General features: G+C 36.1%; 1 protein-coding gene across 1 annotated transcript; it reads left to right on the top strand.

Annotated features, from left to right (window-relative positions):
• The first annotated feature begins 4,159 nt into the window (after positions 1-4,159).
• On the top strand, positions 4,160-13,240 carry LOC139134291 (apicoplast pyruvate carrier 1-like). The gene is made up of 12 exons (XM_070701183.1): positions 4,160-4,484; positions 5,899-6,006; positions 6,802-6,869; positions 7,287-7,408; positions 7,769-7,895; positions 8,876-9,012; positions 9,360-9,480; positions 9,805-10,002; positions 10,532-10,654; positions 10,899-11,053; positions 11,920-12,074; positions 12,565-13,240. Exons 1-12 carry the CDS (start codon positions 4,292-4,294, stop codon positions 12,618-12,620), a joined length of 1,563 nt encoding a protein of 520 aa, XP_070557284.1. The 5' UTR covers positions 4,160-4,291; the 3' UTR covers positions 12,621-13,240.
• The last annotated feature ends 2,011 nt before the right edge of the window (positions 13,241-15,251 follow it).

Raw genomic sequence — 15,251 nt, 5'->3', positions numbered from 1 at the left:
TGAAAGACAATTTCAAAACACCTAATATTACACTAAACTCTAATAGATGACACGCAAGACACAATCAGAGTATCAAAAATCTACTACATGAAATGTACGAGAAAAATTACTTTGACCATAATACGTGCAATATCTCAAGCGACTTTGATGCAGACATTCTGAAAATATAACCAGATTCATTAAATCATAAATTATGCAAATTACCCGTAATTAAGCATGTCACACACTGTAAAAGGAATCTGGTCTAAGTTACGCCCTGACCACTCGAAATACAAGGTTTCATCAAATTCGGTTTAGTACTTTTTAAAATATCATTGGAATAAAATCTTATCGCATTTCATAGACTGGAATTGGAAATCATCTCCGAAAAACCAGAATGTGATTCACTTTTGAAAAGGATTTAGAGATGACATTTACATCTTTATCAAAACACGAAACAAACTGACTGGAGCATTAGAATAAAGGAAATGCATTCAACATTTAAATTTACAGTTGAGAAATACCTGAAAAAAACAACATTTTCCGACGTTGAAATATTTCAGGGCTCAAAGCAAAACTAAGAAATCATTCTTGATATTAAAACAAATGCAAAACCAACCGGAACGTTCCAATGCCTGCTCAAAGGATCACCCAAAAACAACCTTTAAGGGACCCATCAAAGGCGAAATTCTTAGATACTCGCCTACATGCAATACCCAATCGATTTCAAGAAAAACGTAGAATTCTTCACAAGCAAATTAATAGACAGAGAATGCACGGCAACATAAATCAAACAGAAACCATACTCAAAAACGTAAATAGAAAAACCAACAAACAAACATTCACAACATAAAATGACTTGATCTTCACAACAACATTTAGGCTCAACACATATCAAAACAAAGGATAAAAAAGAAAGCCCGTCAAAATATTTGGAAGAACTTGAAAAGTGGGAATGATTAAAAACCCTTTTGCCAAAACAACCAACAAGAGCCTACAATAAAAACAAGTGTATAAATTAAAGCAGCGGCATTGAGGGTTCAAATGAATCCAAACAAACGCCAAGGCCGTATCTGTGATGAATTATCTGAAAATTAGGTAAAACGTCACCACAAGGAACCTTCAAACAACATTTTAAAGCAATTGGATGAGTAGTTTCTAAGAAGAAGATTTTTGACCTGTTTTTTTAGCAAAAATGGCGAAATTGCAAAAAAAGAGTCGTGCATAGATCAGCACAATTCAATACGTCTTTAAGGAATTATAGCTCCAGATACCTGTATACCAAATTTCAAATAAACCACCTCGCCATTTTAGAAAAAATATTTTTTTAAAAACGACATATTTCCCAAAAATATAGGCCTAAATACGCATATTTCATCAAGATTTCATCAAATATGGCCAAGTTTTTTTGAAATTTAGGTTTTGTTACAAATTGGTTAAACTTTGTTACAAATAGGGTTGATTGTTACAAATAGGGTTGACACGTCAACCCTATTTGTAACAATCAACCCAATTTGTAACAAAATTTAACCCAATATAGGTTTAGTATGATTTCGGTCAGAAAACAAGATTTTTAACATTTTTGACCGAAATCGGTGAAAATTGCGCCGAAACAAACTTTTGGCATGTATGTGCACGACTTGATTATATCTTACGAGTAGGCCTCTTATCCCAGGCAACCTGCACAACGAAAGTTAATCTAACGAGCATTTTCGGAAAAAATGAGTTTCGACAAGCAAAAAATAAAAATTGCCCGAAAACATACTAATATGTATATTTCATCAAGATTTCATCAAATAAGGCCAAGTGTTTTTGAAAATTAGGTTTTGTTACAAGTTGGTTAATTTTTGTTACAAATAGGGTTGATTGTTACAAATAGGGTTGACACGTCAACCCTATTTGTAACAATCAACCCAATTTGTAACAAAATTTAACCCCATATAGGTTTAGTATGATTTCGGTCAGAAAACAAGATTTTAAATATTTTCGACCGAAATTGTTGAAAATTGCCCGGAACAAACTTTTGACATGTATCTCTTTTACTTGATTGTATCTTACGAGTAGGCCTCTTATTCCTAGCAACCTGCACAACGAAATTTAATCTCACGAGCATTTTCGGAAAAATGAGTTTCAACAAGGAAAACAAAGAAAATTGCCCCCGAACATACTAATATGTATATTTCATCAAGATTTCATCAAATACGGCCAAGATTTGTTGAAAATTAGGTTTTGTTACAAATTGGTTAAACTTTGTTACAAATAGGGTTGATTGTTACAAATAGGGTTGATTGTTACAAATAGGGTTGACACGTCAACCCTATTCGTAACAATCAACCCAATTTGTAACAAAATTTAACCCAATATAGGTTTAGTATGATTTCGGTCAGAAAACAAGATTTTTAACATTTTTGACCGAAATTGGTGAAAATTGCGCCGAAACAAACTTTTGGCATGTATGTGCACGACTTGATTATATCTTACGAGTAGGCCTCTTATCCCAGGCAACCTGCACAACGAAAGCTAATCTAACGAGCATTTTCGGAATAAATGAGTTTCGACAAGGAAAAAATAAATATTGCCGCAAAACATACTCATATGTATATTTCATCAAGATTTCATCAAATACGGCCAAGTTTCTTTACAAATTAGGTTTTGTTACAAATAGGGTTGATTGTTACAAATAGGGTTGACATGTCACCCCTATTTGTAACAATCAACCCAATTTGTAACAAAAGCAGTTTCGGAAAAATGAGTTTTGACAAGGAAAACAAAAGAAAATTGCCCCCAAACACACAAATATACATATTTTATTAATATTTCAACAAATACGGCAAAGTTTTTTTGAAAATTAAGTGTTGTTACAAATTGGGTTGATTGTTACAAATAGGGGTGATACAGCATATGTTTTCGGATAAATCAAGCAAAATTTGTTGAGTAAAATTGCAAGACATGGATACCACAGACCTGTACCACAAAACGAGAAGAAAACTAGGCATTGAAACCAGTTGAATATAGATCAGTGCCAGTAAAATCAAACTTTGCTGAAGGTGACAAAACAGTTTTGTAAAGAAGCATTCAGGTATTATATCACCTTTACCAGATCGAAAACCTGCAACAACGCTCCAGGTTTGATTCAGCCGATATTGAGTCTGAAATAGTTGATATTGTACTCGAGCGTGTCACAAAATTTGTGCAATAGCATTACATCAGATATATTAAGCTCATTGAGACTTACACATTGTCGTTTCCTAGCACATGTTCTAAAACGTCTCTTGAAAAATACTTTCATATTTCTGAAGAACAAGTGGATTGCTGACGCAGTAATGTCAATAAACAAAGACTATACGTTTATAGTCAAATTAAGACTAAGAACCCCGTGTGATGTGATATGTGCACTCAATCTAGTTTTTATGCGTAAGAAACATGGCAACATACAATCGATTTGATTCCTGTAAATATTCAAAAAAAGTGTATTAAAGGACAAGTAACAGAGAGAATAAAGTTAAATTAATTATGAAGAGTCTGGAAAGCCTATATTAAATAAAAACTGACAATAACTAGATAGTGTATGAATTGTATTTAATGTATTTATCAATATACCTAAGAGGTCTGATTAAATTTAATGCTTTGAATTTTTATGTAAGGCCCAACGTTAAATAATTCATAAAATATGCCATTTTCCTTATAATATTGAGGCCATGCTATCAAACATGTAAAATGGAAAGGCAATAGAACAGTGTGAGTACCGGCACAGTTACATCGCAATACGATAGTCAAGAATAGATACAACCAAATCAATGTCCCCGTTTCAGCAGGGACTGGTTATAAGCATAGGTTATCGGTATTTGGACACGGACATTTGATCATTGAAGCAACACAATCTCATACACCAATTACATAGCCAAATATAATATCCACAGTGGAATTGACTTGCAAGGAACATAGACGTGCTACAAAGTGACAGCATGCAGATTTCAACGCTCAGTAGCATATATACCCTGCCCACATTGAAATGTATCTTTTGACAAGATTCCGGCTTAGAGGCAAACTTCGACCGCAGGTGTATGCTTGAACATCTATGTTTGGCCAGTACATGGCCTGTTGGGATTTTTGAGTATTACAATAGATTAAACCAACGAGTTATATAATAGATTACATCAGTGGCTGATGATATCTGTCTTGCTGTACGTGTGTGTGTGGTTGAATCTAGTACCACTGTCCCTATTGTCGATCGCAGACTCAACAACTGGCGACGAGGATAAACGCTACAAATAAAAGTACAAACGTTCTTGCAAAACTATTCCGATCTGAAATGGCTGGAACCAACACTGGTGACATTACGGGACTAACACCTTGTGAGTCGAAGGGAGACACCAACAGTACTTGCACGCCTTTGAAGAGATGGATCAAACGTTTCTCCATGAATGCAGATAGCACACGGTTAATCAAGGATGTCACAGATAGCAATCGGCAACAGAGAAGAGCGCTGATTCGTCATTCAGCAGGTGAGAATGGACAAATATTTACTGGATACATTAGACATAACTGCCACACCTAAAGAATTCTATAGAACCGACGCCGTCAAACATTGCTTCAAAACACGAGTGAACATTACCTACTCTGTATTCTCTCTAGCATTTTTTATGATAATAAAATTGTGTATGTTAATGAGTTTGTCTCTTCTTCCTTTTATTGTTATGTTGATAAGTTTGTCTCTCCCCCCTGCTCTATGGCTTTTAGGAGAACAATGCTACCAGAATTATGTTTTCAGATCCATGTACACGTAACAACAAAAATGAAGGTGCAAGTTGTAACGAGTTGAAATAACCTGTAAAAGAACCTGTGACTACGGTTATCAATCAGACAAAATTCAAGACCAATTTTTTTGAAAATTTTTGAGCAGCGAGTCGCTGTAGAACATTGTTGAACTGAAAATGCTCACGTGTTTCAGTATATATTGCAGTTGTCTGAGAATTAAAACTTTTGCAAAATGTTTTTAATTTCATTGAAAGCGTTATGAACATCATGAACAATATTCATGACAGACAAATTCCGAATAAATGTGTAATTAGCTGAAATAGAAATACTAAATTTCTTTTGCTACATATCAAAACTGTAAAAGGTCATTACATATACAAATTAAAGATTAGCTGACATAAAATGTAAAATATCTTTTACTTATACAACATAATTGTCTAATCAATATACATAGCGAATTTCATAACTTTTTTAGAGTCCCTCTAGTCTTATATCCCTAATCGGGAAAGTTAAATATGCAATTTTGTAACTTGCAAATGTAAAAGTGCAAAACAACTTTCATTAAAATTTTAGCATATTTCTTCAGTGGACATCAACTTTGATGAAGTCCATCAAGATATATCCCTAATTGTAAATGTTCGTTAAATATCTAAATTACTAAAAAGATGTTTTACAAACTCAAAATTGAATTTTGGTATGATCATATATAGTATCTACAATAAACATAGCACGTTTTTTCAACTTTTGTGAACCCAATCCAGGTATACATCTCTAATTAGGAAACTTCGTTAAATACGCAATTATCTAAAATAATAATGCTAAATGACTTCAACAATATTATATCGTAGTATCTTCAAAGTACATAGCACGTCTTGTGAACTTTGATCAAGCAAATCAAGATATATATGTCTAATTAGGAAAGTTTGTTGAATATCCAAATTATTAATTAGATGTTCTTAAATATCTAAACCGACTTTGGGTCATTATAGTTTCTTCAATGTACAGAGAAAGTTTTGTCAATTTTGATCAAGTCAATCGAGATATCTATCCCTAATAAGGACAATTCGTTATGTAGCACTGTGCGAGTAACATGAAATCCTTTCTAGGATCCTCTACATCTTTAATATTACACTCATCATGTCTTTTCCACTCCTGTGTCAGAGTCAAACATGTCCAATATCGGTCTGAGGCGCAGAAAATGGCGCGGAATGGTCGCTGTTGTTGGTGGAATATTGATCCATCTCACAATAGGTACAACGTACACTTTTGGTAGGTACATTCGTTTGTCTTTCTGATAAGTGTACGAGACAGTCTACGTTATTAAATTTGTAATAAACTGCTAAATTATGTTTATTGAAACTCGTGCGATACCAATAAAATTATTTATAACATCACAGAAGAATAGCGATCATCAACTCAATAAATAACTTGACGTTGAATGCAGCAACCCTGCGATGAAATAACTGTTTGCCGTTTATCTATATACATGCCCCTGTGATATACATAAGGGACACAGTCACTATCTTTTGAACTTTATGCAGTTTTAAGAATACATTAAATATTCATCAAATAATGTTGATAAAATAATTGTAAATATTTATAAATACCTCCATGTGCTTTACGCAGGCAATGTGCTTTGTGTTTGACCTCTAGAAGACAGGAACTAAGTTCCATTCCAATGTGTTTACTGCGAGACAAGGATTGCTACATTGTACGAAAGCAGTTGTCATTGTCAAAGTGAAAGGCCCACACAATACAAATTTTGTTACAAGTTCCAGCATGACGTCTTATACTGCGAAGAAGTTCATATTCAGGTGTGTCATGCTTTGACCTTTATATCAAGCTGAGGTTAATAATAGCCTGGGGTTAACCCCTTACCCGAGGTTTTTGTAGACTTGTACGCAAATGTGAGGGAAACTGTCCTTGGTCGCCTGTTTTTAGACATCTTTCATTAAGTCAAACAACATCAGCAACTTTTCATTCGCAACAATATAAGTGAAAACTAGTAAAATGATAGTAACTTTTTCCTTTTAAATAAGCTTTGTTTTGTTCTGGTCTGCATAGGTAACCTATCTCCATACTTGGTCTCATATATTAGGGAACGGAGCAAACCATCCGATCTTACATACGAGGTAAGACACAAGTTTGTGCATTTTTACATTTCAGAAGTAAAATGTTTCAGTCTCAAAGGTGAGGAAGGTGCCATGCTTTGTACTGCTTTTTTGCATTTGAAATAAAATGTTGTAAATCAACATTTGTAAACTACAGTACAGTTGGGCATATCCACTTCGGTTCATGTTTACACTTGGACTGGGCAAGATAAAACGGTGTTTGATTTGAATCAACACACGTCACTGACTGCTTACTTTAAGAGTGTTCCAAAGTTGAAGACTTGGAGTTTTAACATCTGGAGAATGGACGGAAATGGTCACATTGGTTAATATTTGTCAGGAATTACTTATAAGTAAAAGTTATCTCACAAAGCTATAACATTGAATGAGTATCTTAAGTTTACCATTTATTTTCGCCTTTTTCTGACAAACTTTCAGATGGCTGTATGGATATTTGCGACAGCTATCATCACCCACGGAAGCTTTATGTATTTTGGTGGTCTATTGAACAAGAAGTTAGGAGCACGTCTGACTGTACTAATCGGCTGTATCATTCAAAGGTGAAAAAGTCCTACACTTTTATCATCGCTATAAAAATAACTACAGTGTAAAATCCGTGTGACAATGAGGGTAAACCTGATCGCTTTGAATACGATTCTTTTAAAAAGAAGTATACGCTCATAGGAGGGTAGAAAAAACTCGACGAGTACTCAGGATGGAATAACAGCGTCGTTGAGATATTTAAGTATGCTTGCAGATTAGGATACAGGAGTGTGTAATTCTTTCTTAACCTGTGAGAAATACGTTGAGATCTTACCATAAAGAGATCATTACGACTATTATTTGCTTACAGATCAGTACCAACATGCTCTTTTTGTCACGTTCACGACAAAGCATTACTATTATTTCTATAATTGCAGCGCTGGTGTCTTCCTGACCTATTTCAGCATCAAGCATTCATTTTACCTGGTAATTAGCACATACGGAATAATGTTTGGGTTAGGTGTCGCTTTGGCATATGGAGCAGCAATCACTTGCGGAATGAGGGTAAGAAATGTAGGCGCTCACATTTTATTTTCATTAGTGGTTATACACACGTCAGGGACAAGACCCTGACAACACACCTTAAATAATCGGTCATTGTGGATGAGGAACTTCGGTCAAATTTACAGAAAAGCAAACCCACTGAAGGAGGGAAATAAATTAACAAGAAGACGACATTGAAAAAATGGAGTACAGTGTATAGTGTCGACAGTGGTAACTTCTGCGGAGAGGTTCGATAACAAATTAATTTTGTGACAGAAATTCCACTCTTTCAGCCTCTTTCTGTAGCGTGCAGGCCAAACAGAGGTAGTACAGGCGTTTGTGTTCAACCTTCGACAGTAGGAACAAAAAGGCAAGCATCCGCCCAAGATCTCAACCACTCCAAGCTTACTAAGTTAAAGACCTTTGGGTCTTTCTATCAGCATACCTTGGGTAGGCTACCCAGGAATGGGGGCCTGGTCAGTTTCTTCAGCCTGGGGTGGGTGGACGGATGGATTATTTTTTGCTGACATCAAAAAGTTGCTGACCCCAATTTCAAATTTCGAAAACAGGGTCACCCCACGATAAAGGGTAATACAAAAGGTTATATATATATATATATATATATATATATATATATATATATATATATATATATATATATATATATATATATATACATTATCTTTTATTTACGTTTCATGCATAATGCAATCTTCAGATTGAACTGAAATTATTCATAGCTCTACACTCTTATTTACATGGTTGGAACGTACCATTGTATTATTGTATTTCTAGCTGGTGTTAAACTTTGATAAATCACATTTGATTTAGTGGCGATATTTTGTCGCAATTATCACTACCTACCTACTTACCTACCTACCAACCTACCTACCTACCTACCCACCTACCTACCTACCTACCTACCTACCTACCTACCTACATATGAACAGGGTGCTACTGTTTAACCCTTTCAATTATGCATACTTTACCAATACTTTCAGTGGTTTCCGAAGCACAAGGGCGTCATTAGTGGTTTAGTAGTCGCTGGGTACGGTGGCGGTGCCTTTATATTCAACCAAGTGCAGACTGCATATATAAATCCTGACAATCTCTCGCCGACAGAGACGCCCTCCGGAAAGTGAGTATCCAAGCCACTTTCATGTATTTACTTCAACCTTGGATGTTGTTGAAAAGGAATCATGTTGTACACAATCGGAAATTATTTCTATAAATTTAAAATGTGTCATCTCAGATAAGGCGATCATCGTCAGACCCAAGAACTTTGACATATATTAGGACGCAGACATAGTAAAGTTTTATGCAGAAGTTTTGTCAAAACGGAATCCGCAAATCTTAGCTATTAAATAGGCGAAATAAGAATTTTAGGCAGTGCGCATGTCAACAGAAATTTCACCGAAACTATTGCAAAAATGCGAGTCTGTTAAAAGGCAATAATAACCTACATGTAACCAACTTCTCGAACAGATATTTCGACCAAAAGGAAATATTAGATAGAACACCGACATGTTTTTTGTTACTTGGTGGTTGCTACATAGTTCTCCAACTTATTGGGACGCTGTTCGTGGTCGACCCTCCGGAAAATAAAGTAAGCATAGTTTTGTGTACTTGTCGTGCTGTTAAAGTATCAACGAGAAATTCATCTCCTTTTCATCAACTTAAGGCCACAGGAAATTGTATTTAAATGTTTTGGATTTAATTTTTTTATTAGCTGCAAGAAACAGTTGCTTATTTTCCAACAATAATTATTATTAATTATTTATTTGCACCATGTGAGAAATACTTGTAGATAGTTTCGCAGAATCTTTATTTTCGATTTTCGTTCTTTCACATAATGGGCGTATATGAAGCTTCAGTACAAAAACAAATACTTCCCCTTCATCTCTGAATAGTTTTCTGATTTCGTTCCAAGATTTTATCTCAACAAAGCGAGAATCAGTCTGAAAGATTATTCCCTCTACCCGATGAGGAAAGAGAAGAAATGGACTCGAGATGTAGTGGCAATAATTTGAAATCGAGCGCGGTTGTTCGAACCAGGGCATTCTGGACAATGTGGTTCACGTTTGTTCTCAACATAGAAACCGAAGTGTTGGTGCCCTCTTTGTACAAGGTGAGGTTTTATTAACGTTATATGTAACTCTTTACTTTGCCCTTATGATGTTTGTTTACGTGAAAGTAAAATAACATCCTTACACGTTTTCGTCTAAAAGCATACTAAGCATTGAAAACTTCCATCTCTCTCTACTTATCTGCTCGAAATCCTTACCAACAAACATCCGTACGTCCCAATCGATCTGTTATCACATTTTTGCATCGTGACTGCTTCAATATTGTTGTGGTTTTGGGATCATATGAGACATAACGTAATTCAATTTATATTTGTATTCTCTCGCGTTTTTAACTAATGATCACCAAAGTGGTTTCAAAAAAACAACAAGAAGAACGACATCTAAATATAATCCTTCAATATAATTCGTTTTTACCTGCCGGATAAGGTTCTTAGTGAAGTCTAAAGCAAGTTTCAATTGGAGCTGGATACAGCTTCGTAGATGGCTTTAGTTGCCAATGGGCGATAATCACATTTATAGGGCGGTTGCCTTGAATTTCTCTGACCAACCAGGGATTCTATTTTACTTCAGGTGTTTGGACAGAACTTCATCCATGATGATCACTTCTTATCTCTGGTTGGTTCTTTTGCATCGGTTTTTAACTGTCTTGGTCGTGTTTTTTGGGGATACCTGGGTGACAGATTTTCCTTCCGTGTAAGTATGAGATTAAACGTCTATCCTTCTTTGACATTTTATGTATATTCTTAGAGCTTCTTCATTTTTCTTTCGATAAGACGCGAGTGGGAGCATGTGTGTCAGGAGAGAGAGAGAGAGAGAGAGAGAGAGAGAGAGAGAGAGAGAGAGAGAGAGAGAGGCGAGTTATTTGTGACAATATATAGGAAAAAATAATCGTTCTCGAATTACTGATATGTAATACAAATAATCTCTTTGGTCACAGGATGCAATGCTTGGTTTATGTACGTTCACTTTTGCGTTCATGGTAACATTTATAGCCACTGAAGAAGCTGGAAAAGCAATGTTTGTTATATGGGTGTGTGCCATATTCTTCACATTCTCTGGAAATTTTGCACTTTTTCCAATGGCAACGGCAAGGTATGTGACTTGTGACATAAGATACCACTTCTATACATTGAAGCATATATACGCAATAATTAGCTAAGTATATCGCAAGCAACAGTACCTTTTAATGCAATCACTGCCATTGGAGTTAACACAAACTTCTGTGTTCCATTGAGACAGTCTGTCTGGGGGAAGTAAAATCAGTTGCACTCATTTTCAAATTTTACACTCTGTGAAATAGGGAAAAATATATGCGCAAGAAAAGTCATCATTGGTCACGAGACAATAGTCTGTTAGTTACAATGACAGCAGTTTCTCCGTTGGTTATTGTGCAATAATGACAAATATGTTGTCTAAACAAGTCAGTTGTATATGGACCAGTGCTAGCCATTGTAACGTCATCTCAATCGTGAAAACAGGGAGGATGTCAATCGTAATCTCGTATTTACAACTCTTGGTAGAGCTCAGCCTGATTTGGCCTTTCTGACAGTTAAGTGACCACGGGTGTACTTAAAGATCAATCAGAGGGAAGAAGTGATATAAAGACCAATCATATACTGTCTCCCTCCTCTTTCCAAGGAACGACAACCACTTACATAAATTTCCATGGATAACTACGATACGACGATTGCACATTTTCCAGTACAGCAAATCGAAAGTGTCGTCATCAGGCTTTATTCAAAGGGACTTTAGTTTCTTGGCACTGTATCACGTTCAGTGCCGACAATGTATGCATATAGAGAGTTTATCTGTATCGGATTTATTTGCCTAAACTGATAAATTGACTTCACAAACGCCGGACGGGTGAATTATTCATATAGGACCAAGTATTTTGCATTTCACCGCCTACCTAATCTATACATGTGAAGAATAAAATGTATGTCTCCATTTCATTGCAGGTCCTTTGGTGAAGAAAACGCTGGGCCAAATTATGGCATTTTGTTTACTTCAGTAATGGTATCGTCAGTATCGGGAACTGTATTTGCTAGCACCGTGTCTGAACGCATCGGATGGATTGGTCTTTTTTATTTTTGTGCAGGATGTTCACTTGCAGGTCAGTACGATAGGAAATAATTTGCTGAATTGAGTAAATTCAAACGATTTAGTATAACGTTTAAAGCGGAATTCAGTTGCACCATGATAAAGGTATTGAGCTTTCAAAATATTTCATAAAACATTAGAAATAGTTGGGTATTACTACAAAATGCAAAATTGATTCTCTTGAGATTTATATCATTTGAACGCATGCTCTACAGGTATCCAGCAGTAATGGATGAAGTGCTACATATACTGCAAATACGCATTTGTGGACAACCTCTTAATTCAGATCCAGTCAGTTACAGTTTTACTTAAACGTATCGCATATAAGGTATATATAAGTTTCACATATGATTAGTGTGTACATGCTTTTTCAAAACTTGGAAAATTGACGTGTAAATGCATGCAACTTGGCATACATTCAGCATAACATTTATACCCTTTTGCACATCAAACGAAATATAAAGCGAATTGAACAAAATGCTGAATTGACTTTCCTTCAACAGGTGGTATAATAATCTTTACGTTCAACATGAAGACACCGAAAGGAAAAGATATATAAGAAAAGGCGATGCACAAGACAGAATATGTGTTTTCTAAATTTGATGCAGCGCTTTCTCGACCATGGATTTGAGTTTAGACTTGTCATACGACCGGACTATATTTGGTGTATCCTCTGATGTGGAACTTATATTATCAGCCCTTATAGTGTAGCAAGTTATAAACTCTGTGGTTATAAACTGAACTAATTCAAATAGGGCGACCCAAGTATCATAACAAAACAAACATTTCCAATTTTCTTTGTTATGTCTGATCCCGAAAAAGTTGGCCTTTGCAGTTTAAGGAAAATGGGAGATGACAGTTTTCAGGGCATGTCCTTTTATTTTATTTTGTTGCAGAAAATATGATGTTTATTGTTAATTCTAACACGCCAAACGAACTATGTGCTAAGCAATATACTTTTGCGATATTGTCGATAGTCCGTTGCCGTCTTGGCTACCTATAGGGACCAGGAGACCAGTTGTAAACCTGCGGAAGCAGGATTGAAAATAATCAAACTGTGTACTTGTGCTGAGTGTACGAAATTATGAGTTTATCATTAATATTTCACTGTATTTCGTAGCTGAAGAGTAATACGAACTAGATAAGTTAATAAATACTTAACCGTAGAATTGTATCAGTTTTCGAAATAAAATCAAACTATAATGCCAATCGCGATCCAGTCTTTTTAACATCATATTTCACCTGCATGGTCACGTCAGCCGTATTTTGACATGAGTTCAACGTTCTGAAAGTGATTTCAAAGTTAAGTAATATCCCTGCAATCGTTTCCCATCAGTAGAGTCAGTGAATTCACTTAGAAAATACTGTGGCATTAGCCCTTTGTATACAAATGAACATAACATAGTTACGCTAACACGAAGATGGCCCCAATGGTCAGATGTAAACAATTCTGGAATATATAAGCCCACTTCAGCGGAGGAATTAAGAAATATGTCGAGCAAAGTCATTTTTTTTGCCACCTATTTCTAATTGGCTTTCATTCAAGCACACGAGACAGTACAGACTATGTGACCAATAAAGATTAGCGGAAATAGTTGTTGAATTACTGATCCGCAGCAATCTTTCCATGCCGCAGCAAGTTTTGCCTTATGGCTGAAATCCTGCCTTGACATGTCAGCTAGTTTTTGCACTCTTCCTGTACAGTTTCTTATTGTACCAATCTCAGCTCAAATGTTGTGGTTCCAACGCTAATGATCAAAAGTTTTTATGTTATTATGTTTTCTAGGTAGTCTCAACTGCAGGTACCTGTCATTTATTGGGTGACGTTGACTAACACACCATGTATTTCATATGGCGCTAGACCACTTAGTCACTTTCTGTATCGTTGCGATGATAGTTCCTGTAAAAATTAATGCCAAGCTCTTTGTTTGAAGAGATCAGATAAAACTTCGAAAGGTTAGACCACGGGTTTGCTGTATTTTAGTGAGAACAGCACAAAGTTCATTCAAAAATCACATGAGCTCGGCCGGTCGTGATATTATTGACCCGTAATCTGTTGAGTTATGGAGACCCACCTCCAGTGTACTAGTGAGTAGGCCTTTAATTTTGCAAGATCTTCATTCAAAGCGCTATTTTACCCTTGGCTCAATACGGCTAGTTTTCAATCGGATTCGAACCCACAACATACGACATCATTCGCCTAGCTGAGAGGCCACAGACAGAACCGCTCGGCTAAATCTCCACTCCCAAAAAAGAGTGGTTCAATAGCCGGCTCAGTTGTTACATTTTTCTGACTGAGACCGCTCAACACGTTGTAGAGTTCGTGAAGCACTCACGCACGCATGCTCATTATCATACATCGCACATACACACTTTATCGAAGTGAAGAAACGAATTTCATCGCTTTAACTGGGCGATCGATAACCTCGGGGACAATTCTGTCCACCAGCAGTGTTACCAACCCAGGGTAGAAAATACGGCTAGTTTTCAATCGGATTCGAACCCACAACATACGGCATCAGTCGCCTAGCTGAGAGGCCACAGACAGAACCGCTCAAGCTTTCCCTGGACTGTTCGAAACGAAATTTTGACCAGTGTACAAGCTAAGGTTACCGTAATCGTACATCATTCATCGGAATTCGGGCCGCTGGATGTTCAAACATAGGAACATTTCAGCTACCTTAATGACACATTTGACGCCTTGTGATATGAATTACCGGCCTTGTGGCATATGTTTTCAGATAAAAGCAGCAAAATCTGTTGAGTAAAATTGCAAGACATGGATACCACAGACCTATACACTTCGGAACAAATACCACACAAACGAGAAGAAAACAAGGCGTTGTACTTTCATTTGTTTTCTTGAAACCAGTTGAATATAGATCAATGTCAGTGAACTCAAACTCAGCTGAATGTGACAAAACAGTTTTGTAAAGAACCATTAAGGTATTATATCACCTTCACCAGATCGAAACCATGCAACGACGCTCCAGTTTTGATTCAGCTGATATTGAGTCTAAAACAGTTGATATTGTACTTAAGCATTTCAAAAAATTTTGTACGATAGCATTACATTCAATATATTAAGCTCATTGAGACTTACACATTGTCGTTTCCTTTCAGCACATATTCTAAAACGCCCCTCTCTTGAAAAATACTTTCATATTTCTGAAAAACAAGTGGATTGCTG

Source organism: Ptychodera flava, chromosome 6 (genome assembly GCF_041260155.1).
Source record: "Ptychodera flava strain L36383 chromosome 6, AS_Pfla_20210202, whole genome shotgun sequence".
Taxonomy (NCBI): Eukaryota; Metazoa; Hemichordata; class Enteropneusta; family Ptychoderidae; genus Ptychodera; species Ptychodera flava.
The sequence above is the reverse complement of the archived record's forward strand: the minus strand, read 5'-3'. Positions and strand labels throughout refer to the sequence as shown.

Excerpts from the sequence above, each read along its gene's own strand:
- LOC139134291 (XM_070701183.1), top strand. The coding sequence starts at position 4,292 with ATGGCTGGAACCAACACTGGTGACATTACGGGACTAACACCTTGTGAG. Across the intron at positions 6,007-6,801 it reads AGGTACAACGTACACTTTTG|GTAACCTATCTCCATACTTG; the intron begins GTAGGTACATTC and ends TGGTCTGCATAG. Across the intron at positions 9,013-9,359 it reads ACAGAGACGCCCTCCGGAAA|ATATTTCGACCAAAAGGAAA; the intron begins GTGAGTATCCAA and ends CTTCTCGAACAG.